This window comes from Scyliorhinus canicula, chromosome 15 (genome assembly GCF_902713615.1).
Source record: "Scyliorhinus canicula chromosome 15, sScyCan1.1, whole genome shotgun sequence".
Taxonomy (NCBI): domain Eukaryota; kingdom Metazoa; phylum Chordata; class Chondrichthyes; order Carcharhiniformes; family Scyliorhinidae; genus Scyliorhinus; species Scyliorhinus canicula.
In genome coordinates this window covers 46,967,791-46,992,254 of record NC_052160.1, presented here as the reverse complement: position 1 = coordinate 46,992,254, position 24,464 = coordinate 46,967,791, and the positions used below count along the sequence as shown (strand labels likewise).

Genomic DNA, 24,464 nt, shown 5'->3' with positions numbered 1-24,464 from the left:
TCTCCAGTTTGTACTAAAAGATTTGTTAAAATGATAAGTTCACTATAATTGTCCATTTCACTTATTTTTATTCCAGGAATTCTCAGTAGGCTTCATGCCTACCCTATTGCATCAAGAATTGGTCATTTAAAGAAAATCAAGTCATAACTATTATAAGGTCCGGAAAGGAGCCCACACCGAGCCAAAGAGGTTGAGTCAAAGGGAAACGGTCTAAATAAACAGAAGAAGAGTACAGAGCAGTTACTCTGCTACAGGAGCCATCTCACAGTTCATGGCCCTCCGGATTAACACAGGATGTAGAAGGGGCACCCCACCCTTCAGTGAGGAAGTGCATTTCTTCTAACAAAACTGCAAACAATAGAATCTCTCTGGTAAAATGGCCTGGATACCTAATGGTTCAAATTTGACAGAGAGCGCAGACCGTAAGGTGATAAATTCCACAAAATCTTTATGAAAATTAAGTTGATAGTGTGTCAGACACTTAACCTAAGAAACCAGGAGTTGGTGTCCAGAACTGTAATTTTTCTAAACAGAAATGGACAGCCATTGCATTTTCAAGGGTTGGATTCTTTGGTCAAGGACATTCGAATGCAAACTGAAAGGAAAGCGGAAGAAATTTAAGATGTGGCAAAGGATAGTAACTACCCTCTGCGTTTCTGAAAGTACAATGGGCGGAATTTAGAGGTCCTGTTCCCTGCAGGTAAAATTCTGTTACGGCCACTAAACCTTGCAAAGAAGGCCCGATCGGGATTTTCACCACGGTGAGATCTCAGTTTGAGATCTTAGTTTTATCAGTTCAGAAAGAAAGATGAAGCAACAGATGGAAACAAACATTACATAGGGACTAAATTCAGAAAATGCTGGAGATACTAAACAGGTCAGGCAGCACTCTGGAGAGTGAATTAGAATTAACATTTCAAGTCGATGCCCTTTCATCTGAACTCTGAAAAGTGGGAATAGATCTAAAGAGAAGGTCTGCGATAAAATAAATAACAAGATAAATTAAATAACAAAAAGAGTGGGTGGTGCAAGGTCAAAAAGATTAATAATGGGACAAATAAAGAAACAAAATATATGTCCAGAGGACTGGCAAAATAATGAAAAACCAAGAGAGTAAGAGAAAAACCAGCAAAGGAAAAGGGATCAAAATTGGGGCAGAGGTTACCCTTGGAAACTGCTGAGAGTCCAGAAGGCTGTAAAATGTCTACTGGAAGATGAGATACTGTATCCCGAGGCTGTGATTATCTTCTCTGGATCACTGTGTGAGGCAGAGAACTGAGAGGGCAGAGAACTGAGAGGTCAGAGTGGGAACCAGGTGCAGAATTAAAACAAGAGACAACTGGAAGCTTGTGGACATGCTTGCTGAAAGATGATCTGCAAAGCGATCACCCAATTTGCAATTAGATTCCACAAAGCAGAGAAAATCCCATTGTGTGCAATGAATACATTGTACTCAATGGTTTTACCTCGAGTGTTTGGGGCCTCAGTGAGGAGAGAGTAGGTAAAGTATAGGTGCAGCATCTTCTGCATTTGCATGGAATGGTGCCATGGGGAGGGGAGGGGTATTGGGGGTGACAGAGGAATAGACTAGGGCAGGGGTGGGCAACTTTGCCGTGCAAGGGCCACATTCAGAAATTCACAATTTTAAAGGGCCCATAGTATATTAATTAATAGTCCCGGTTGTAACCAATTAGCGTGCGGCATATACCTCACGCTTCCCCCGGCGGCATCCTGCCTTTGCCCTCTTTTTCTCTACTTTTCAAAAATGGCGCTTCACCCGGTTATGATTCTGGGCGCCTCATATAGACATAGAACAGTACAGCACAGAACAGGCCTTCGGCCCTCGATGTTGTGCCGAGCATGATCACCCTACTCAAGTCACTTATCCACCCTATACCAGTACCCAACAGCCCCCCCCCCCATTACCTTATAAAAAAGTGAAAAAATAAAAAAAAAAATTAAAAATGAAAAATAATTTTTTAAAAAATGTTTTTTAATGACTTGATCTTGGTGGGCCGCATACAGACCTTTGCGGCCCGCGGGCCGTAGTTTGCCCACCCCTGGACTAGGGAGTCACAGAAAGAGCAGTCGCTTCACATTGTTGAAAAGGAAATGGCAGGAAGCTGTGCATGGCAGTGGCGTCACACTGGAGATGGTGTCATCTTCATTGCTTAGGAGGCTTGATTTCATTTATAGATTGTGACAAGCACTCTATACTATTCCTCCTTATTCATTTGATCTCAACATATAACCTAACTAGGATCACATCAGACATACAATTGAGACTTTGAATTCCCAGGTGACATAAACAACACCTGTTAATTGTGTGTAGATATTACCAGACAACTCAAACATGTATGTAATTAACACCAAATAGCAGATTCAACAAGTATAACAGTGAATATCCATGGAAACGTAAACTGCTGACAGTACCAAGCATGCTCCATGTGCCTCTGCATTTAGACAATTTAGAATACTATTCTCTACCCAAAAAAACATGCCATTCTTTAATTGTTTCACAGACAATGGAGGTGAAGATCCTGATGATTAAAGTTGCCTTAATCCCCAGGGACCAGAGGCTGCTCGCCCCTTTTCACACAAAGTTGTGATTTAAACTGACGTCACCACACCTCAGCTGAGCAGCAAGGTGAGAAGACTGGGCCTTTATGGATAAACCAGTTCGGTACGGGAATTGAACCTGCGCTGTTGACGACGCACCACATCACAAACTAGCCATCAGCCAACTGAGGCTAACCAACCCCCTGGCTATATCAATCTCTCATTTACATTGCCATATGCACAATTCAAGTTGGTTTCTCCTATCCATCCACAAAGTAATTAAGATGCACTCCATCCCCAAACAAAAGCTGGGAGTAGTAAGGTTCTTTTAATGTCATTCAGAAGAGGTGAGAGTCACTGCCCTTGACATCAAGACAGCATTTGGCATCAAGGAGCCCTAAAAAATTGACTCACTGGGAATCAGGGAAACTTTCTGCTGCTTAATTCATACCAGTACAAAGTAAGATGGGTGGTGGTTGTTGGAGGCCAATCATCTTACCCGAGGACATCGCTGCTTAGGGCAGTGTTTTTCAAATTATTTTGCCCGGGTCTTCTTGGAGCAGGGAAGAGATGGTGGGGGGCTGGCGCTACCCAATCTCTCAGGGTATTATTGGGCAGCCAATGTGTCCGATGATGCGCAAGTGGGTGGTGGAGGGGGAGGGGGCAGCATGGAAACGGTTGGAGATGGCGTCCGGTGGAGGCACAAGCCTGGGGGCCCTGGTAAAGGCGCCGTTGCCGCTCCCTCCTACGAGGTATACCATGAGTCCGGTGGTGGCGGCTACCCTCAAGATTTGGGGCAGTGGAGGCGACATAGGGGGGAAGTGGGGGACTCGATGGAGGCCTCCGCTAAGGGGGAACCATCGGTTCGTCCTGGGGAACATTGATGGGGGGTTCCAGGGTTGGCACAGAGCGGGCATCAGACAGCTGAGGGACCTGTTCATTGATGGGAGGTTGCAAGCCTGGGGTAGTTGGAGGAGAAATTTGGGCTCCTCTCGGGAACATGTTCAGGGACCTGCAGTAAAGGCATTTGCTAGGCGGCAGGTGGAGGGATTCCCTTTGCTTCCCGCGAGGGGGGTGATGACAGGGTGCTTTCGGGGGTCTGGTTCGGGGATGGGAAGATATCTGATATCTACAAGGTAATGCAGGAGGTGGAGGAGGCGTCAGTAGAGGAGCTAAAGGCTAAGTGGGAGGGGGAACGGGGGGAACAGATCGACGATGGGACATGGGCTGATGCCCTGGAGAGGGTTAACTCTTCCTCCTCATGTGCGCGGCTTAGCCTCATCCAATTCAAGGTGCTGCACCGGGCCCACATGTCCGGGTCTAGGATGAGTAGGTTCTTTGGGGGCGAAGACAGGTGTGTCAGATGTTCGGGGAGTCCAGCGAACCATTCCCATATGTTCTGGGCATGCCCGGCACTGGAGGAGTTCTGGAAGGGGGTGGCGAGGACGGTGTCGAGGGTGGTAGGATCCAGGGTCAAGCCAGGCTGGGGACCCGCGATTTTTGGGGTTGCGGTGGAGCCGGGAGTGCAGGAGGCGAGGGAGGCCGGTGTTTTGGCCTTTGCATCCCTAGTAGCCCGGCAGAGGATCTTGCTACAGTGGAAGGATGTGAGACCCCCAAGCGTGGAGACCTGGATCAATGACATGGCGGGATTTATTAAGCTGGAGAAGGTCATATTCACCCTGAGAGGATCGGTACAAGGGTTCTTTAGGCGGTGGCAGCCTTTCCTCGACTTTCTGGCTCGGCGATAGGGTACTGGGTCAGCAGCAGCAGCAACCCGGGGGGGGGTTGACTATGTTTATTTAATTTATTTTTAAGTTCTCTTGTTGTTTACTGGGTTGGGGGGGGGGGGGGGGGTGTGATACATGCGTTGCTACGGCCTTGGGGGTGTTATATTTATTATGTTGTTTTATTGTTGCTTGTTATTGTTTGTTGTTATATTTTCTGTAAAAAATTTCAATAAAAATTATTTTTAAAAAATAATAAATTACTTTGCCCAGGACTCATTGTTACCAACTAGCCATCCTTTGGGACCCATGCTGGCTGACATTCTTGGCCCACGGCACCCGAACTTCACGACCCACCATTTTCGCTTACAGGTGACAGGTGAGCCTGCTTGGTCCTCACAATCTCACTTGCTTTGTCATTCATAGAACATATAGTGCAGAAGAAGACCATTCGGCCATCGAGTCTGCAGCAACCCACTTAAGCCCTCACTTCCACCCTATCCCCGTAACCCAATAACCCCTCCTAACATTTTTTGGACACTAGGGGCAATTTAGCATGGTCAATCCACCTAACCTGCACGTCTTTGGACTGTGGGTGGAAACCGGAGCACCTGGAGGAAACCCACGCAGACACGGGGAGAACGTGCACAGACGGTGACCCAGCAGTGAATCGAACCTGGAACCATGGCGCTGTGAAGCCACAGTGATAACCACTATACCACCGTGCTGCCCCTATGCGACAGCACACAAGTGCCAGCATATCAAGCACAAATAGGGATGACCTGCCCTAGTGAGTGATGATCACATCCTATGACTGAATGTTTGAAAAAAAATCATCCAAATGATGCTTTGACAAAGGAAGCAGGACACCATGGAACAGAACTGGTTACCATTCTTGTCCAGAAATAATTCAGAAAAATGTTCCACTTTTAATGCAGGGATTTAAAAGCAATATGGATCCTTGCATGATTAAAAAAACACCACACATGAAGGGTAGCTGAATGGTAAATGGAGGTTGTTTTCTCAGTTCCTAAACAATGCACAATTTGTTAACATCCCTGAGGAACTGAAAAAATAATTGATCCCTCTTTTTTCACCATCTCCTTTTGAAGACGTAAGAAGAGGCACAGACATCTGAGCTTTTGCAACAAAGAAGTTGCTGAAACGGAAAAGGCTAAATAAAAACCTGGTTCAATGAATCAGAATGCAGAGTTGGTCAAAACAAATTAGGTAGCATAGTGTGCTCATGATTAGTGCTGTGATACAAAGATTCAATTGAATAGATTGAACTAACTGAATCTTCACTCAACTATTTCTGTTTATGTTCGCTTTGCATCATCTATTGCTAACACAGTGCACCATCAGAGAGTTTAAAGAAATTCACATGCAAAGGCACAATATCCAGTTCAGGTCACAATACACCACTGAATAGCTATCGTCATCACACGTTTGTTTGCACTGCAGCGAGACCAGGACTGTGCATCAGCGAAATGCAAAAGCAATAGAGAAACTCCATCAGTAATACCTCATCTTCATCCTCTGGATTCAATGGGAGGACTGTTGCCAAATGCTAATATCCTTCCCGAGGCCAAATCACATATATTAATGCGAAACTCCTGAAAACCCAATTTTGATAGACTGCCCACTTGTCCCATGGTTGAAAATCGTTTCCCCCATGCCCCCTCCCCCACAAAGGGCCACAAAAGCAAAATGCTTCAAAAACACTCTGAAACTCCCTTTGAAGCATGGCAGCATTGACCTTAAAGACTGGAAAGATCTTGCTACCCATTTTCAGAATGGAAAAACTTCTACATCAAGTTGCATTTTTCTTCAAGTCCCAAAAACCTTAATGATGAAGCAGAGAAAAGGTAGAGAAGAAAAAGAAGCAAATTCTGCATTTCGGATCGCACCACCTAGTGAGACACCCGCTACATGTGCTCAAAGATCTATGGGTCAAAAGTCAGCCTGTTCAGTCATGCCCAAGATAGAAACTCACAACCCTGTGTAAACATCATCTGCAAATCATTTGACAGCACTCAACAACATCCCTGATTCTCATGATTGCACAAGCAGATGTGGGGCAGCATGAACAGGCAGAAAAATTAGATGCTCAGACTGCTTGCAAAGTGACTGACATCTTCAAACCTGTGGAAGTGACAGAGCTACACTGCGTGATGCAGGGAAACAAGATAAAACCCTGACAGCCATTTACTGAAACAAGTGAAAATTTTAACTCAAAAGGAAGAACTTTCTTGGAGGTTTTGACTTTAGAGATGTGTCAGTTTTTTGTAGACAACGAAACAGGTCTTCATAAGTTGGAATAAAGGCTCAGCTGTTTGTTTTCATTTTTCAGGGTTTTTTTTCTCCTTAATTTAGTTAGCAGTACTTTGATTTGATTGAAAACAACCAATATGGTCCATTGTGAAGATTGTTACATTTGGCACAAATGTGCGAAGCTTTCGATTGTAACAGCTGGAAGCCTTTCATGTTTAAATATTAAATTGCTATAATCAGATACCGGTCACTTGAAGTTTTGTACACTGCAACAGATGGAAAGATGAATATGCATGTATTCACCCAACAAAATACATGGCCTTTTATATTCAGAAATCAAGGCATAATTGCTATGCAGATATATTTGAGGCTTGTATTGTCCTTAAAATAATCAATTTAAGGTAAAAAGACTTGATAAGGTATAAAATTGAGTTTGGATCTTCTATCTGGGTTAAGTCCAGGAAATCTTCACTCACAATTGCAAAGCAGAAAGACAAGCTTTATTTCCTGCATCTCAATGCTGAACCTCAGACAAAACAAGAGACACAGCTCAGCCAAAATAGTCCCACTATTTTTCACAGCCCACTGAAGTAAAGTCTGGAGTCTATAGCCGCGGTTTAATGGGATAGAAACGGAGTCACATTTTAGGTGCGTTTAGCGAGATGTTTCTCGGCACCTGCAGCGCAGAGAACGACACCGCTATTTAAGTGCACTTTGCCGTTACTTTTGGCCTCGGCGACGAACCCCCGCCAAGGCCAGACTTACAATCATTTCCTGCACTGACGAGCACAACAGGTTCATTGCCTCACCAAGTTGGGTCCGACAAGGCCATTAAATCATGCCCTATGTGATGGTTAGATGATAGCTCTTGCACAAATTTAGTTCAGATTTAGTATCAGAGGAAGGTTAATGAAGGTTATTTTATATATATATCTAATAAGGCATCAGTTAAACACACAGGAATCTTTGTGTAACATCCTGTTTTTTTAAAACTTTTGATTTATTTCTAGCAATGGCATGGGAGTAATCTATTCAACTGTTCCTTTTTTTAAAAAAAAAATTTATTCAAGGCATTTCCAAATATACAAACAGAATCCGAAGAAAAACCAAACAATTCAATAAACAACCATCACCCACTCCCCCCATCCTCTGACACCAACCCCCTCCTCACATCCCGCCACCCCTATTTTAACCCCTTTCCCGCCACCCTAGCAAGATCTGTCTCCGAGCTATCAGGGAGGCAAAGGCCAAAACATCAGCCTCTCTCATCCCCTGGATTCCCGGGTCTTCCGACACCCCAAATATTGCCAACACTGGACTCGGAGCCACTTCCTCACCCAGCACCTCGGACATCACGTCCAAGAACCCCTGCCAGAACCACCTCAGTCTTTGACATGCCCAGACCATGTGGACGCAAGAGCGGCACATGGCGCAGTGTTTAGTACTGGGCCTATGACGCTGAGGACCCGGGTTCGAATCCCGGCCCAGGGTCACTGTCCGTGTGGAGTTTGCACATTCTCCCCGTGTCTGCGTGGGTTTCACCCCCAAAGCCCAAAGATGTGCAGTGTAGGTGAATTGCCAACGTTAAATTGTCCCTTAATTGGGGAAGAAATAATTGGATACTCTAAATTTATAATAATAAAAAAAAACATGTGGACGTGATTCGTGGGCCCACCGGTGCACCGTCCACACCTATCTTCTACTCCAGTAAAGAACCTACTCATCCTCGCCACCATCATATGAGCCCTGTGTACTACTTTAAACTGGATGAGGCTTAACGTCGCATATGGTGAGGACGCCTTCACCCTCTGCAAGTCCTCCGCCCACAACTCAGTTCCCACCTTCCCTCCCAGCTCCTTCATCCTTTTACACCTCCCCTTTCCTCTTAAAAGCCCCCACCAGGGCTCCCTTCCACTCCATCAACTCCTTATAAACATCCGACACCTTCCCCTCCCCTATTTTGTCCTTCGACAATACTTTGTCCTGCAACCCCAGGGGCGACAGTCCAGAAAAGGATGGCACGTCTCTCCTTACAAAGTTCAGAACCTGCAGGCACCTAAAGCCATCTCCTCTTGGGAAATCAATACACTTCCTCCAGCCCTGCGAATCTGGCCCCTATGAACAAGACACCAAAGCGCTCAATCCCCGCCTGCCGCCACCCCCTAAACCTCACATCCAGCCCAGCCAAAGCAAACCTATGATTATTATAAATTGGCGCCCATACCGAGGCACCCTCCAGCCCCAGATGCTGCCTCCACTGTCCCCACATCCATAGGCCGACACCGCCACTGGGCTCACGTAGCACCTAGTCGGCGAAAAGATAAAGGTGCAAACAACAAAGCTCTCACAAACGATGGAACCTCCACACGCCCCCACACTTCCCTCTCCCCCACAGCCCATTTCCTTACCATAGCAATATTCGCTGTGCAATAACAGTTCATCATATTCAGAAAAGCCAGCCCCTCACCCTGCTCTAAGACAGCCCACCGTACCCGCGGGGTCTTCGCCACCTACGCATCACCCAGAAATCAGCACATAAATCTTCCTAAAAAATTACTTGAGGACAAAGGTTGGGAGGTTCTGAAATACAAACAGAAACCTAGGCAGCACCATCATTTTCACTGTGCACCCGCCCTGCCAGCAACAGCACATCCCACCTCTTAAAGTCCACCTTCACCTGCTCCACAAGCCGGGCCAAGGTCAATTTATGCAACTGTGCCCAATTCGCGCCACCTGGATCCCCAAATACCTGAAACTAGCCTCCACCACCCTAAGCGGCAACTCCCCTAATCCTTTCCTGCCCTTTGCCGTCAATCGGGAACACCTCGCTTTTTCCCATATTCAATTTGTATCCTAAAACCGGCCAAATTCCCCAGAATCTCCATGATGCATCCGATGCTGCACACCGGGTCCAAAATATACAGTAACAGATCCTCATACAGCAAAACCGTGAGCTCAATGCCCCCCCTCCCGCTCAATCCCTCTCCAGTCCCTTGACGCTCTGAACGCCAATGCCAGCGGCTCTATTGCCACGGCGAAAAGAAACGGGGTGTGGGAACCCCTGCGTCATCCTACATTGTAGCCCGAAGTATCCCAAACGCACTCGGTTCGTCCAGACGCTCGCAACCAGCACCTTATATAACAGCCGGGCCCAATCCACAAAACCCTGCACGAACCCGAACTGCCCCAGCACCTCCAACAAATAGGCCCACTCCAACTGATCAAATGCCTTCTCCGCATCCATCACCACCACTACCTCCGCCTCCTGCCCATCCGAAGGCATCATGATTATATTGAGTAGCCTTCTCACATTAGCCGACAAATGGTTCCCCTTCACAAAACACGTTTGATATTCACCTATCACCCCTGGGAACAGTCCTCAATTCGCGATGCCAAGACCTTCACCAATAATCGGCCATCCACTTTCAATCATGATATCGGGCGGTTTGACCCGCACTGCACGAATCCTTATTATTCTTTCAAATCAGAGAGATGGAAGCCTGCGACAGTGTAGGGGGGTAGTTTCCTCCTCTTCCTTGCTTCATTATACGCTCTCACCAGCAGTGGCCCCAGGTCCGCCACAAACATTTTAGAAAACTCTACCGCGAACCTGTCCTGCCCCGGGGCCTTCCCTGCCTGCATCGTCCCCATCCTATCCATCACCACTCTCAGCCCAATTGGGATAACGTCCCTGAACCAGTCTCATCTTCACTTTGGGAAACTCTAACCATTCCAGGTACTGCCTCATCTCCTCCTCCCTGGCTGGGGGCTCCGATTCATAGAGCCTTCTATAAAACACCTCTAACACCCTATTCACCCCCTCTGGGTCCACCTTGCCATCATCATCCCTAACTCTGCCGAATATCCTTGCCACTTCTTGCTTTCTCAACCAATGGGCCAACATCCTGCTCGCCTTTTCGCCATACTCATACACTGCCCCTCTGGTTCTCCGCAGCTGCTCCACCGCCTTCCGCCTTCATCTGGTGCCTCTGACTCTCCTTCAACAGCCTTGCATCCGGAGCCTCCGAATATCTCCTGTCCACCCTCAAAATCTCGATCACTAATCTGGCCTTCTCCTCCCGCTCTGTGTTCTCCCTATGCGCCCGGATCGATATGAACTCCCCCTTGACTATAGCCTTAAGTGCCCTCCCATAGTGCGCGGCCATGACCCAACCCTCCCCGTATCATTTCACTCCACTTGGCCCTGAATGGCAGACCGCACCCCCTCCCATGCCGAGTAGACCCTGCGCGCACGATTCACGAGCAATTCTCCGGGGACCGGAGAATCGCTTCAGCAGTGCTAGCCACGATTCCCGCGCGAACACCCATTCTCTGCCCCGCGCCGAACGTGATTTTGGCAAAGGGGCTCGGAGAATCCAATCTGCCCCCTTAGAATCTTGTATGATTACCCCTCATTCTTCTGAACGCCAATGATTATAGGCCCAACGTCGCCTAGTAGGCCAACCCTTCATCCAAGAAATCAACCTAGGTGAACCTTCTGTGAGCTGCTTCCAAGTATATTCCTCTTTAGTAAGGAGACCAAAACTGCACACGAGGTGCATTCTCTGCATTGATCAGTACACGTAGCAAGACTTCTCCCCTTTCTACTCCATTTCCCTTGTAATTAAGGCCAACATTCCATTTGCCTTCAAAATTAGTTGCTGTACGTGCATGATAGCTTTTTGCGATTCATGTACAGAGATACCTAGAGCTCTCTGTATTGCACCATTCTCTCTCCTTTTAAATAATATTCTGGTTTTCTATATTTCAGCCAAGTGGGCAACCTCACATTTTCCCAAATTACATTCCATCCTCCAATTTTTTGTGTCCACACACTTAACCTCTCTACATCCGTTTGCACATTCTTTGAATCCCCCTCACAACTTGCATTCCTCCCCATATTTGGGTCATCAGGAAATTTGGCTACAATACAGTCAGTCCCTTCATTCAAGTCATTAAGGTGATACATGTTTAAGGTTAATACATCGGCAGTTTCCATTAGAAACAGAAATGGAACTGATGAATCAGAATGTATGACTATAAAATGGGATTAACTTCATGTACACATTCTTATGTAAACAGAATTTCAAAATTACATATCTTTTCGAATGTAGAGGGCAAAGTCCAATTGTCGGAACTATGACAAAGTTGAAATAGAAGATAGCAAAAATCAAACTAAAAGCTTTTACCTACACAATACAATTGAAGTCTTCTAACAGAATCAAACCATTGACAATATTTAAGCAAACATTGAGTTCCACTTGAGTTTAATATGAATCTACCTCATCCTATTGTGATGGCCTGCATGCTCCAATACCATAATTAAAGACATAATCATTTTAACTTATATTCTTTGATACTAGCTTACTAATTAAACACTCATTGACAAGTCTGTTCATGATTGCTCAATGGCAGAGAAGCTAAGTTCTGTTTTTTCTCCCTTTATGTGAATTGTCATCAAACTCTTCCCCAAGTACAGATAATTAAAAAAAGTTGAATACAACCCTAATAGCTTTCAAGGTTAAATCAATAGGCCTCTTGAGCCACGGGACATAGCAAATCTACTGCTTTTCTGACATAAGAGCAAAAGGAAAATTTTCTAAATGTCTACAAATATGAAAATTTATCTGTACAAAGTGCAATATAATTTTTTTTTAAAGTTGTATGTACTTTCTTCCGAAAATGTCTGTGCGTGTCAGGGTTAAGGACAGTACTTCCAGAACATCATTGTGCACATTTCACCCATCAACAGTACTGACAGTGTCAGGGCCAGGTACAAAATGAGTTTAGTGCCATGCTGGATGCCAATGTAATTTTAGAAGCTTCTACATCCAAGAAGTACTTCAAACTCTGAAAAAGAGACAGAAAATGCTGGGAATACTTAGCAAGCCAGGCGTAAGATTGTGCTGACTGAGAAGATTTGGAGCATGTGCAGTTTGCTTTTGAACCTCTTTCTTGTTACTGTGAAAGGAACCAATACGAGACAAGATAAGCTATGCACCTAAAATATTGAATGCATCATGAAAAATCCCAAACTATATCAGACAGATTTATATTGATATAGCACTTTTCACATCTCTGGATGCTTCACAGTCAATGAATTACATCTGAAGTGTAGTCACGCTTGTTGGAAAGCAAATAGGGCAACTGAAATCCATACAGCAAATAAAATGACTGACCAGTTAATCAGTTTTTAGTTGTGTTGGTTTTTGGATAAATGTTGGGAAAATTTTCTGCTGTCTTCAAAACCTTTTTTAAGATTAATCAGAAAAGGCAAATTGGGTCTCACTTTAGCATCTAATTTGAAAGACAATATGTTCAACAATGTAGTATTCCCTCAAAAATGCACGAAAGGGTCAAGTGACATTATATGGTCAAATCCTGGAATGGGACCTGAATGGACAAGTCTTCACTACAAAGGCATTGTCGGTGAGTGAAGCTGAAATTGGCCTAAATCTTCCGGTCCCCAGGTCGTCAGAAACTAGAAATACATCTGAAGATGTCAGGACCCTGTGGAGGCTGTGACATACGGAGCTACTTGAGAATTACCTGTGAAGTTTAATCTTCTTATGGGAAATTCTCTTCCCTGCTGCGACCCTACACAAATGTCACCACCTCTGTGCTAGAGTCACAGACTTTGGACAGATCCATAGGACGTACCTGTTTACTTACCGAGGAAATGTTAGATAAAAATATGGTCTAACACCCGAGAAACTCCACAACCATCCTCCTGACCCCTCAAATCACCCCCACTGATCATCTGCCCAATGCCCCAACCCATTTATCCCCTTGGCCAAACCCCTGCCTGACCATCTCCCCCACCATCCAACCACACCCGTGACCCGAACCAACTGCCCCCTGCAATCACCCGCCCATCGCCAGCCACCCGAAAGCCCCCCTATCTGATCACAGCTATTCCTCTGCTCTGACCCGACTAACTCCAACCAGAGATTACCTTTCTTCTGACTACCCACTCATCCATCTAAAGTGACTTACCCTACCTGCCTCACCCACCTACCTGATTCAACCACTTATCTACTACCCACCCAACCATCAACCCATTCAATAACATTAAGGCTGACTTTTAAATTCTTTCCAGAATATGGCAGCCAGTACCATAAAAAAGGGGTGTTGTCACTCTTCCCTCAGCTCTACTCCACTCCGACGACATTTGCCTGGGGACTCGGCACTGCGCATTTCTGTGACAGCAGCAGTGTCAGGTAAGGGAGATCTTCGCGCACAGCAGCATGCATTACCGCTGACTGGAAGATTCAGGCCATTATATATTAAACATAACCAAATCTACAAGCAGATTTCTCAGGCAGTGGTTTTGGCCAGGAAAGGGAGATTATAGCATGCAAACACAATGTAAAGTTCTACTGTTGAGCTACATTTTATTCAATGTGGCCTGTCCATTTCTGGTGGTGTAGTGGTAATGTCATTGAGATAGTAATCCAGAGGCCCAAGCTACTCCTCTGGGAACAGGGGTTCAAATCCAATCACAAGAGCTGATAAAATTTGAATTCAATAAATAAAATCTGGAAATGAAAGCTAGTCTCAATAATGGTGACGATGTTACTATTGCCAATTGTTGTAAAAACCCATCTGCTTCACGAATGTCCTTTCAGGAAGGAATTCTGCCACCCTTTCCTGGTTTGGACCAGATGTGACTCCAGACCGACAGCAATGTGATGGACTCATAACTGCTCTTGAAATGGCCAAGAAGCCAAACACCCACTTAGTTCCAGGGCAATTAGGAATGGATAACAATTGCTGGCCTTGCCTGTGCTGCCCACATCCCATAAAATAGACAAAATGCACTCAAAACAGTACGGTAGAACAATCAGTGGTTCATGGCTTCAGATCAGAAACAAAACATTGCAAAATGACTCCCTAGGTGTGGTTCTCAGAAAGATTTCTAAGTGTGGTCGCAAGCAGAAACTGCAACAAGCTTCCCGGCACTCAGCCCAGCCAGACTGACAACGCCATTCAACGTTAATTGGTCCACTTAACGAGGCTCCATGGGCTTCTCGCCATTGATGAAGGCTCGTCAGGCAATTCGGCGGCACCGTGCTCGCCACTAACAAGATCGAGCAGCATGTACTCTGCCAACCCCAGAGAGCTCGCAACAATGGCACCGAGGAGACCGGCGCCGTTGAGACCGGCCCTGAGATTCAAGGATGCAGACCTGGGGAGGCTCCTAGACCCAGTGGAGGCCAGGAGAGATGTCCTGTTCCTCCGAGAGTCCCGGAGCATGGGCCACAGGGCAACTAGTGCTGCCTGGGACAAGTTGGCCTCCAGTGCCGGAAAAAGGTCAACGACCTATACTGTGCAGTACAACATGAGTGATTGACACCAACGCCACCCCCAAGTGAACATCCACCCCCTGCCAACTTATGCGCTATGTTCTCCATGCTGCCTCCAACTCTCCCTTCAACCCTTCCTTCAAACACCCCCCTCCCCCATACCACTATGAACCACGCATGTGTCTAACGATACACACTATCCAGGGGTTGGCACGGTGGTGCCACGCACATGGTGGTCCCCCCACCCCCCCCCTCCACCCTCCCATGGCGGCCTACCCTTGCAGAGGGGCGGCCTACCCTTGCAGAGGGACCCCCCCCTCCCTGTCAACCGGGGCTCCCCCCTCCGCTAGCCGAGGGTCGCCCACCTCCCGCCGAGCCCTGAAGTGGCAAGCCCAGCGCCCCCTGGCTCTATGCCTTGAGCAAATATAGCTACTCACCTCCTCGACTCCCCACAGAAGCCCTTCCGCCAGGTTCACGTTTTTCAAAAGCAGTACTAATCGGCGCCAGCGTGACCACTTGTTGGGGAGGCCGATGAATGACAGAAAGCCATCGGATAAGGGGTCGCACCCGATAATTGTATGAAAATAGGGTTTAAGTGGTGATAATTGGTTTCTCGACACGATACGGCGAGATCCTGATTTTGCCTACGGGAGCAGGCCGGTTGCATCGCTAGCTGTTTGGCTCATGACGTGGTTCATTTATGGCCTCTCTTGCTATTCACCGCCGTTGTTTTGTTGAGCGAGAGCGCAACGAGGCCGGAGAATCGCGCCCTCTTGTCTTTTTATTGTTTAAATACTTTTTTGATAGTTTGTGAATTGTGATGTTGGAAATGAGACTCAAAACTTACATATGTATGTGTAATTATTGGGTATTACTCTAAATTGATACAATTAAAGTCAAAGTAGTATTTTTTTTAAATTCCTTGCCAACAAATTAAGTTATTGGTTTAACCACAACAGTATTGTAGAAGGGTCTGGCACATATAAGCTTGAGTTGGGACTGAGTACAATACAGTCCACACAGTAATGTAAGCAAGTACATGACCCAGACCTGGGGTTCAGTGTGGTGTTGAGCAGAGACTGGTAAAGACAAAAGCATGAAGATAGCTCCCAGCCTGTATCCTTTACTGTACATACAGTTAACTTTCTGAATGCTATGAAGATTTATTTAAGAGCCATAGATCTTTAGAACACCATCCCAACTAGTTGCAGCTTGGGGGGGGGAAACACTCAATCTCGCTAAAACACTGAACCAAAGGCAGCACGGTGGTGCAGTGGTTAGCACTGCTGCCTCACAGTGCCGAAGTCCCAGATTTGACCCCAACTCTGGGTCACTGTCCGTGTGGAGTTTGCACATTCTCTCCGTGTTTGCGTGAGTTTCGCCCCCACAACCCAAAGATGTGCAGGGTAGGTGGATTGGCCACGCTCATTTGCCCCTTAATTGGAAAAAATGAATTGGGTACACTGAATTTATTTTGGCAGAGATTTTTACTGCAGCAGAGATCTCCACTGAATTTCCCTTGGAAGTCCAGCTGCAGAATGTACAGTCCGCAACAAGGCTTGCAACGGTGAGCTAAATCTTGTGAAGTTCCAGGAGCAGCTTGTCCTGTGACCCATTTCTGAATTCATAAGACCATAACATACAGGAGCAGAATTCGGCCATTCGGCCAATCGAGTCTGCTCCACCATTCGATCATGGCCGCGATGTTTCTCATTCGCCTTATCCTGCCTTCTCGACGTAATCTCCGATCCCCTTATCAATCTCTGTTGTAAAGACACACAATGACTTGGTTACACCACCCTGGGCTAGTGGGTGGTCAATTCCAGCCCCACTTGACCAGAAGTCACAACACAAATTAATTAACCAATCATTCTTAGAAACATACCTGAAGTCTTTGGTGGCCCAATAATCAATGGCCATCGACAAATTGTAAATTAGATACAGGTGCTAGCATGACAGTCCTGTTGGATAAGGATCGATGACTCAAAGACCTCTGGTTTTGAAGAATGGACCCCACACTTTACGGGGCAGGAAGAATCCAACTTCCAGATACTAGCATACTCATGGGACCCATGAGGTATGGCGCCACATAGACCTTTGAGATGGTGTATGTCATCTATAACCACCCTTTCTGTCTCTTGAGCAGGGATGCCTGCAAAGCCTTGGATTTCTTCCTGTTGGTAGTGGATGTCTAGACAACCAGCGTAGTCAACAAGAACAGCATGGTCTCAAGTACTATAACAAAGGGTGTTCAGTCTTGGACTTCAACTCAGAACTCGCTTCTCAACTTGCAGAATAGGTTCGTTCATTCGCATTGCAGGTACCAGAAAACCCCCAGTGGTCAAACCATCCTACCGCCCATGGGATAACCACAATGCCTCCGATGGAAGTGGCACAGGAGAATTATTAGCATAGAAAATAGGAGGGGTAAGCCACACAGCCCCATACGCTTGCCATTCTATTCAATATGATCATGGATGATCCTCTATCTCTAAGCCATACTCCCGCTCTCTCCCCATGCCCCTTGACTCCTTTAATGTCTAGAAATCTATCTATTTCCTTCTTAAATATGTTCAGTGGCTTGGCCATCACAGCCTTCTGTGGTGGAGAATTCCACAATTTCAGTACCTCTAAATTCAACAATTCGAAGGAAGGAGGTGAGGTTGTGAGAATATTGTAATAATGTTAACATAGCAATAGCAATAATGTATTAATACCATTAATGTGGCAACAACAATGTAAATGCACGAAGCTGATAACAATATAAGACATTAAGTAAAATAGCGCAACTGCATATGTATTGGATAAAGACGTGGTGGGGGCCCAGTTCTAGTATAAGGGTCTGGCACATGCAGGGTTTATGTGGGACTTAGTTCAGTACTGCCCCTATTGTGGTGTAAGAAGGCACATGATCCCAACACACAAGTCAGTGTGATATTGAGCTGAGATGAGTAAAGACCTAAGTATACATGGAGATTGCCCCTAGTCTTTACCCTTTACTGTAGATGTGTAAATAGTTCTACTTGTTAATAAAGACTACAATTAAAATACCGAAGACGACAAGAATTATTTAACGATACCATCCTGTGAACAAAAGTCTTCGAATTTTAAATCAAAGGAGGGCGACACAGTGACACGGTGGTTAGCACTGCTGCCTCACAGCGCCAGAGACCCGGGTTCAATTCCGGCCGTGAGTGACTGTGTGGAGTTTGACATTCTCCCCATGCCTGCATGGGTTTTCTCAGTGTGCTCTGGGTTCCTACCACAGTCCAAAGATGTGCGGGCCAGGTGGATTAGCTGTGCTAAATTGTCCCTTCATGTCCAAAGGTGTGCAGGTTAGGTGGGGTTGAGCAGATAGGACAGGGAGGTGGGCCTGGGTGGGTGCTCTTTCGGAGGGTCGGTGCGGACTCAGTGGGCTGAATGGTCTCCTTCTGCACTGAGACATCTATGGTTCTAGGATAGTTTATTTTGAACTATCATTCTTTTGCCAGCTCTCTCAAAGAGCTATCCAATTAATCTTGCTCCCTGCTCTATCTCCAGCACACTGGTTTCTATTTCCCCTTCACGTATTTGTCCAATTCCATTTTGAATGTTATTGGCCGGAATTCTCCGAGCCTCCGCGCCGTAATCGTGGTCGGCGAGATGCGGAGAACGGGGTGTCGGACCCGCGATCGGGCCCGACGCTTTCCCGCGATTCTTCGGCAACTGGAGAATTGCTGCCAGTCGCACACGCGCCGATGTGGCGCTAGTGGGAGGCCGTTGAAAGAGGCCCCCGCAGCGATTCTCCGCGAACGACCAGCCAAGTTCCCGCTGGCATGGTTCACGTATGGTTCCACCCAGCAGGAGCTCGGAGTCGCGGCTGCGGTGGCCGTCCTGGTGGGGGGGCGGGGGGGTCTGTCACTGGGGCGGGGCCTCCACGACGGTCAGGCCCGTGATCAGGGGCCACGCGCGATCTTGGGGAGGGGGGGCTACTTCTTCGGCACCGGCCCACTTTGTGTGTCTGCCGTGTCGCGCCGCAGGCGGCCACCGCGCGCATACATGGACCAGAAGTGCAGGGTCCCGTATCGGCAGCCGGAGCTGCGGGAGCACTCCGGGGCCCTGCTAGCCCCCTTAAAAATGGAGAAACAATCCGCACGTTCTGGAAAAAAGTCAGGAGTGCGTCAAGCCCGTTTTCCCACGGGCGTGGGGACATAAGCCCATTATTGGAGAATCCCACTCATTGAATCTGCTTCCACCATTCTTCAAGGAAGTGCATTCCAGACTTTAAAAACTGCCAACGTTATAAAAACCTGTCTTCTAACTTGTGATAATAGAGATTCATTGTCTTTTTATTATTTTAATCTTATCCTTCAGTGAATGATTTCTAAAGGTATTCCACTGCTGAATAGAATAAATCTACTACTTAACCACAAGTGAGCAATTCCCACCACTGACACTTTTTGAGTGGTTCTCCCTGCTGTTTGCAGGAATAGGTGACTGCGAGTGCTATAATTGCACACTTCTCCAAGAGCTCAGATGCCTTTACCTGAAGTGTGTATCGCTCCAGTTTCATTTCCAAGACCTTGTTCGCTTGATCAAGACGACTTCTCTCGGCCTCCAGCTCTTCAATCTTCTGCCTACAACAAAGGAGTGGAAATCTTAACAGTCAGTGAATCCACATGTTTTCCTTTCACAGTTACCAAGGTGCTGATTCATTACAACTACGAGAATGTAAACTTGATTTTTTTTTAGTGTCAAAAAATATAATTGAAGAGGAAAAGAAAGGAAACGTCACATACATTGCAGAATGTTTTACAATTGAATTTGAACAAGGAGAGGCACAAGAATACCACTGGGCATTTAAGGGTATTTGACATTTTAGAAGGACAGAAAGAAAAGAACAGTAAGTGAGGTAGCTCTGTTAATCAAGGATGAAATCAGTACAGTAGTGAGAAATTATCTTGGTTCGGAAGATCAAAATGCAAAATCAGTTTGGGTGGAGCTAAGAAATAGCAAAGTGAAGAAGTCACTTGTGAGAGTGGGTTATAGGTCCACTGAGTGTTAGTACCTGCATTGTGGGACAGAGTGTAAATCAAGAAATAACGGGGGCTTGTAAGAAAAGTCCTGAAATAATCATGCAGATTTTCACCTTCATATAGATTAGTCTAATCAGAATGGTCAATGTAGTTGCGGATGAGTTCATAAGAGTGTATTTCGAACACATTCGTAGGACAATACGCTCCGGAACCAACCAGCAACTAGCTATTTTCGATTTGATGTGCAATGATACAGGGCTAATTAATAATAATCGCTTATTCTCAGAAGTAGTCTTCAATGAGGTTACTGTGAAAAGCCCCGAGTCCCCACATTCCGGTGCCTGTTCGGGGAGGCCGGTATGGGAATTGCAGTCGAGTGGGAGTCGAGTCTGAAACCAACATCTTAAAACTTAAAGGCAATGAATGCCAAGGCTATGAAGACAGAACGAGCTGAAATCAAATGGGGAAAATAGGTAAGAATAAGATGGGACAGAAGCAATAACAGACGTTTAAGGAGATATTTCACAATTCTCAACAAAGATATATTCCATTGAGAAAGAAAGATTTTACGAGAAAAATGTACCGCCCATGGTTATCTAAGAATGGTATAAATTTGAAAGAAAAGATGTACAATGTTACATTGATTTGTGGTGGCCCAGAAGAGGGGGGAATTTTAGAAACCAGCAAAGGATGATTAGAAAAATAATAAAGAGAGTGAGATGAGGGAATTAACAATAGGAAACAAGGAAATGACAGAGACTTTGAACAAGAATTTTGTATATGTCTTCACAATAGATGATATTTAAAGCACTGCAAAAATAGCAGGAAAGCACAGAGAAAAAGGGAGGAAGTAAGGAACTTAAAATAATTATGATCATTAGCAGAAAAGTAGCAGGAAACTTAATGGGACTAAAATCCGAAAAATTCCCCAGACCTGATAGCCTGCATCTTAGATCTTAAATGAAGTGGCTGCAGAGATAGTGGATGCATTGGTTACAATCTTCATAATTTCCTAGATTCTGGAAATGCCCCAGGGGAATGGAAAACTGCAAATGGATCATCACTATTAAAAAAGGAAGGGGCCAGAAAGCAGGAATCTGTAGGTCAGTTAATCTAACATATGTTGTTGGGAAAGTGCAATAATCCGTTATTGAGAAGGTAGTAGCAGGATATTTGAACAATCATAATACAATCAGGCAGAGTCAACATGTTTCTGACAAATTTATTAGAGTTCTTTGGTGATGTACAAGCAGAGTAGATAAAGGGGAACGAGCAGATTAAGTGTATTTGGATTTCCAATAGGCATTCTGTGATAACCCTTACAAGGACCACGGGGAATAACTTATCAATCTTTCCACGGGGCTCGGATTCCCGTGGTAACAAGTGGAGTTCCACCCAGTTGGAACTCGTTACCAAGCCCTTTAAAAGCCATCCCAGACCCGGATCAGGAGTTTCTTAGTCCAGGTGAGACACTTGCTTTGTACACCGTGGGTGAGGCTTTGCTTTTGAGTCCAGAATAAATTTTTTAAAACTTCCTTGGCATGTCTCCTGGATCACTACACTGGGGACAGGGAGTAAGAATGGGATTTCGGACAGCCCTGCTTCTAAAAAAGCCAGATATGGAAATGTACAAAGAGAACCCGGAAATGCCACTATTTGGGAAACTCGAGCCATATGATGCAGGCATAGACAATTGGCCCCAGTACGCAAAATGAATGCGCTATTTCTTTCATGTGAATGGTATAACAGGTAACAACTGACAAAAGGAATTCCTTTTGACAGCTTGTGGGTCCCCGACGTTCGACATCATTAAGAGTTTGACTTACCTGGCAGTCCCGGACTCGTAAACTTTTAATCAACTGATAGAATTAGTGGCAAAACACTACGAGCCGAGAGCATCGGTAATTCTCTAGTGCTACAGGTTTGATATGGCTGGAAGAATTCCTGGAGAACCTGTAACAGAATTCCTGACCAGCCTCGGAAACAGGGGGAAACACTGAGTATGGATCATCCCTGCCAGAGATGCTACGGGATCGACTGGTATGCGGGATAAACAGAAGAAACTGCTTGCCGAACCCACCTAGACCTTAAAACAGCCATTGAACTGGTGTTATCCCTGGAAGGGGTCTCAGGAACTTCATGTGTCAATGGACAATAGCTTGCTCAATGCCGAACTACCTCCTTATCGAAAAACCTGGCTCCCTGGAGAAAGCACATCCATGCACCACCCACAACCTGTTCACCACTCAGCCACGGCATGCAAGTTAATGGGTTTACGGCCTCAGAACCCCAGAAATGTCAGGGAAACTTCCCCAGGGTTAGGGAAACTTTGGGGAACAAGCACAGAATTATCAGTGCATGTATTATCCAGGCCGGAAGCAAAAGCCACCCTAGGTTTGGGCCTTGCAAATCCACCAGCTGGAATAGGACTAACTAATGCAGCTGAACTGCAGCACCACCCCCAAAGTTTCCCCAATGAATATTAAACTCCGGGTCAACGGTGAACCCCCCAGAAATGGAAGTGGACACAAGAGCTACTGTCTCCATTACTGGGGAAGAGACCTTCAGGCGTCTTCGAGCAGGCATCGTGCCCCTGGGCCTGCGAGACGCCAGGGGGGTGGCTGGCTACGTATACGGGGAGGCCTACAAATCGTAGGAACCATTGTGTTTTCGATCGCCCATGGGCAGCAGGCACTCTGACTCCTCCTAATAACTTATTGGACTGACTGCAAATTTTCTGAATGCGAAGAGGCAGCCTAGATCAAGTCATTGGGAAATATCCCGAGGTATTTCAGGAAGGCCTTGGCCAAATCAAAGGAGCAAGGGCAAAAATCTACATAGACCCAGTGGCCCTACCTAAGTACTTCAAAATGCTTATGATCACCAAGATAGAAGTCAAAGCAGGGCGGCTGGAGAGCATAGTACAATTTGCAAAATGGGCTGCGTCAGTAATCCTGGTACTGAAGCCCGTACTGAATCCCGTCAGTAATCCTGGTACTGAAGCCCGTGCTGAATCCCGTCAGTAATCCTGGTACTGAAGTTAGTCCGCCTTTACGGGGACAATAAATTAACTATCAACAGAGTCTCGCAGCTTTATCGGTACCCCAAGCCTCGATTCGAGACCTTTATGTAAAACTCACTGGAGGCCACATATTTACACATGAATCCAGCTGGGGCTCGATACGGCATCCAGAAATATGTCATCATCAACACCCATAAGCTACACGAATACACCAGTCTTCCTTTCATCAGCATGTGCCAATTTCCAGCATGTATATCATGCAAGAGCTGCTTCAGGTAGCTGTGTACCTGGCTGATGTATTAATCACAGGAGCCACTGAAAAAGAATGCCCAGCAAATTTGGTGGAAGTCCTGCGGTGTTTCTCAGACACAGGCATCCACATCAAGCGCGAAAAGTGAGCGTTTCAGGTGGGTGAGGTAACTTGCCTCGGATACAATGTCAATAAACACGACCTGCTCCCTCCGGAGGAGAAAGTGAAGGCCATGAAAGGGGTACTAACTCCGCGAAACACAATGGAATTGAAGTTGTTCCTTGGCCTCATCAAGAAAGAAGCTAAATTTATCCTCAACCTAGTCACTTTACTGGCACCACTGCACACATTATTGAAAAAGAACCGTAAGCGGTCGTGGCAGACGTCACAGGATAACGCGTTCACAAAAGTGAAGAATAGCTGCTGTCGTCCAAAATCTTAGCACACTACAATCCCACAAGACCGCTGGTACTGACATATGACACCTCTCTACCTTGGCGAATGACGCTTGGAAAATGACGCTATACTAACCGAAAAAGAGGGTCTGGCTGTGATATTTGGAGTGAAGAAATTCCATCCGTATATCGGTGGCCAACATTTTACGATAATTACAGGCCATAAAATTCTGTTGGGTCTTTTTGAGGAGAAAACAATCCCTCCCATCACCTCAGCTCATATCCAATGCTGAGCGCCATTGTGGGCGACTTATGATTACTCCTTCAAGCACTGCCCAGGAACGCACATAGCCAATGCTGCTACCCTGAGTCACATACTGCTCATCCACCCCTCCCCCACTGCCAATAATGGATAAAGTTATCATGGCATTAAACCGTATGGACACCCTGCCTGTATCCGCCAAGCAAATCGACACATGAACCTAGAAAGACCCCCACGCTGGCAAAACTATGCAGCATGATCCTAAACGTCAGAATTCAAGGGCGCCCCACAAAGGATCTAAAGCCCTTCCCATCTAAACGCCAAAATTTCAATGTGGAAGAAGGCATCATCCTGTGGGTACCCTTAGTGGCCGTCTGTCGCCTAGGCCAGCGCCAATCTTGAAGGAGCTCCACAGTCGCCACTCAGCTGCCTCCAAAACTAAGATGCTTGCAACGAACTACATCTGGTGGCCTGGGCTTTGAAAATTTGGGAAAACAGTGCTCCTTGTGTCAGGAAAATCAGAGGATCCACCGTTGCCTTTGCTATACCTGAGCGAATGACCAGGGAGACTTTGATTATGGGTACACAAGGACTTCACTGGGTCGTCATGGAGTCAATACTTTTAACCTTGGATGATGCCCATGCTAAATAGATGCA

General features: G+C 46.1%; 1 protein-coding gene across 3 annotated transcripts in view; it reads right to left on the bottom strand.

Annotated features, from left to right (window-relative positions):
- mad1l1 (mitotic arrest deficient 1 like 1) overlaps positions 1–24,464 on the bottom strand; it is a 1,113,232-nt gene that overhangs the window by 572,050 nt on the left and 516,718 nt on the right. For all 3 annotated transcript variants that reach the window (XM_038819492.1, XM_038819491.1, XM_038819493.1), the window contains exon 15: positions 19,389–19,479. In XM_038819492.1, coding sequence (XP_038675420.1) covers positions 19,389–19,479 — 91 coding nt within the window. The remainder of the gene's footprint in view (positions 1–19,388; positions 19,480–24,464) is intronic.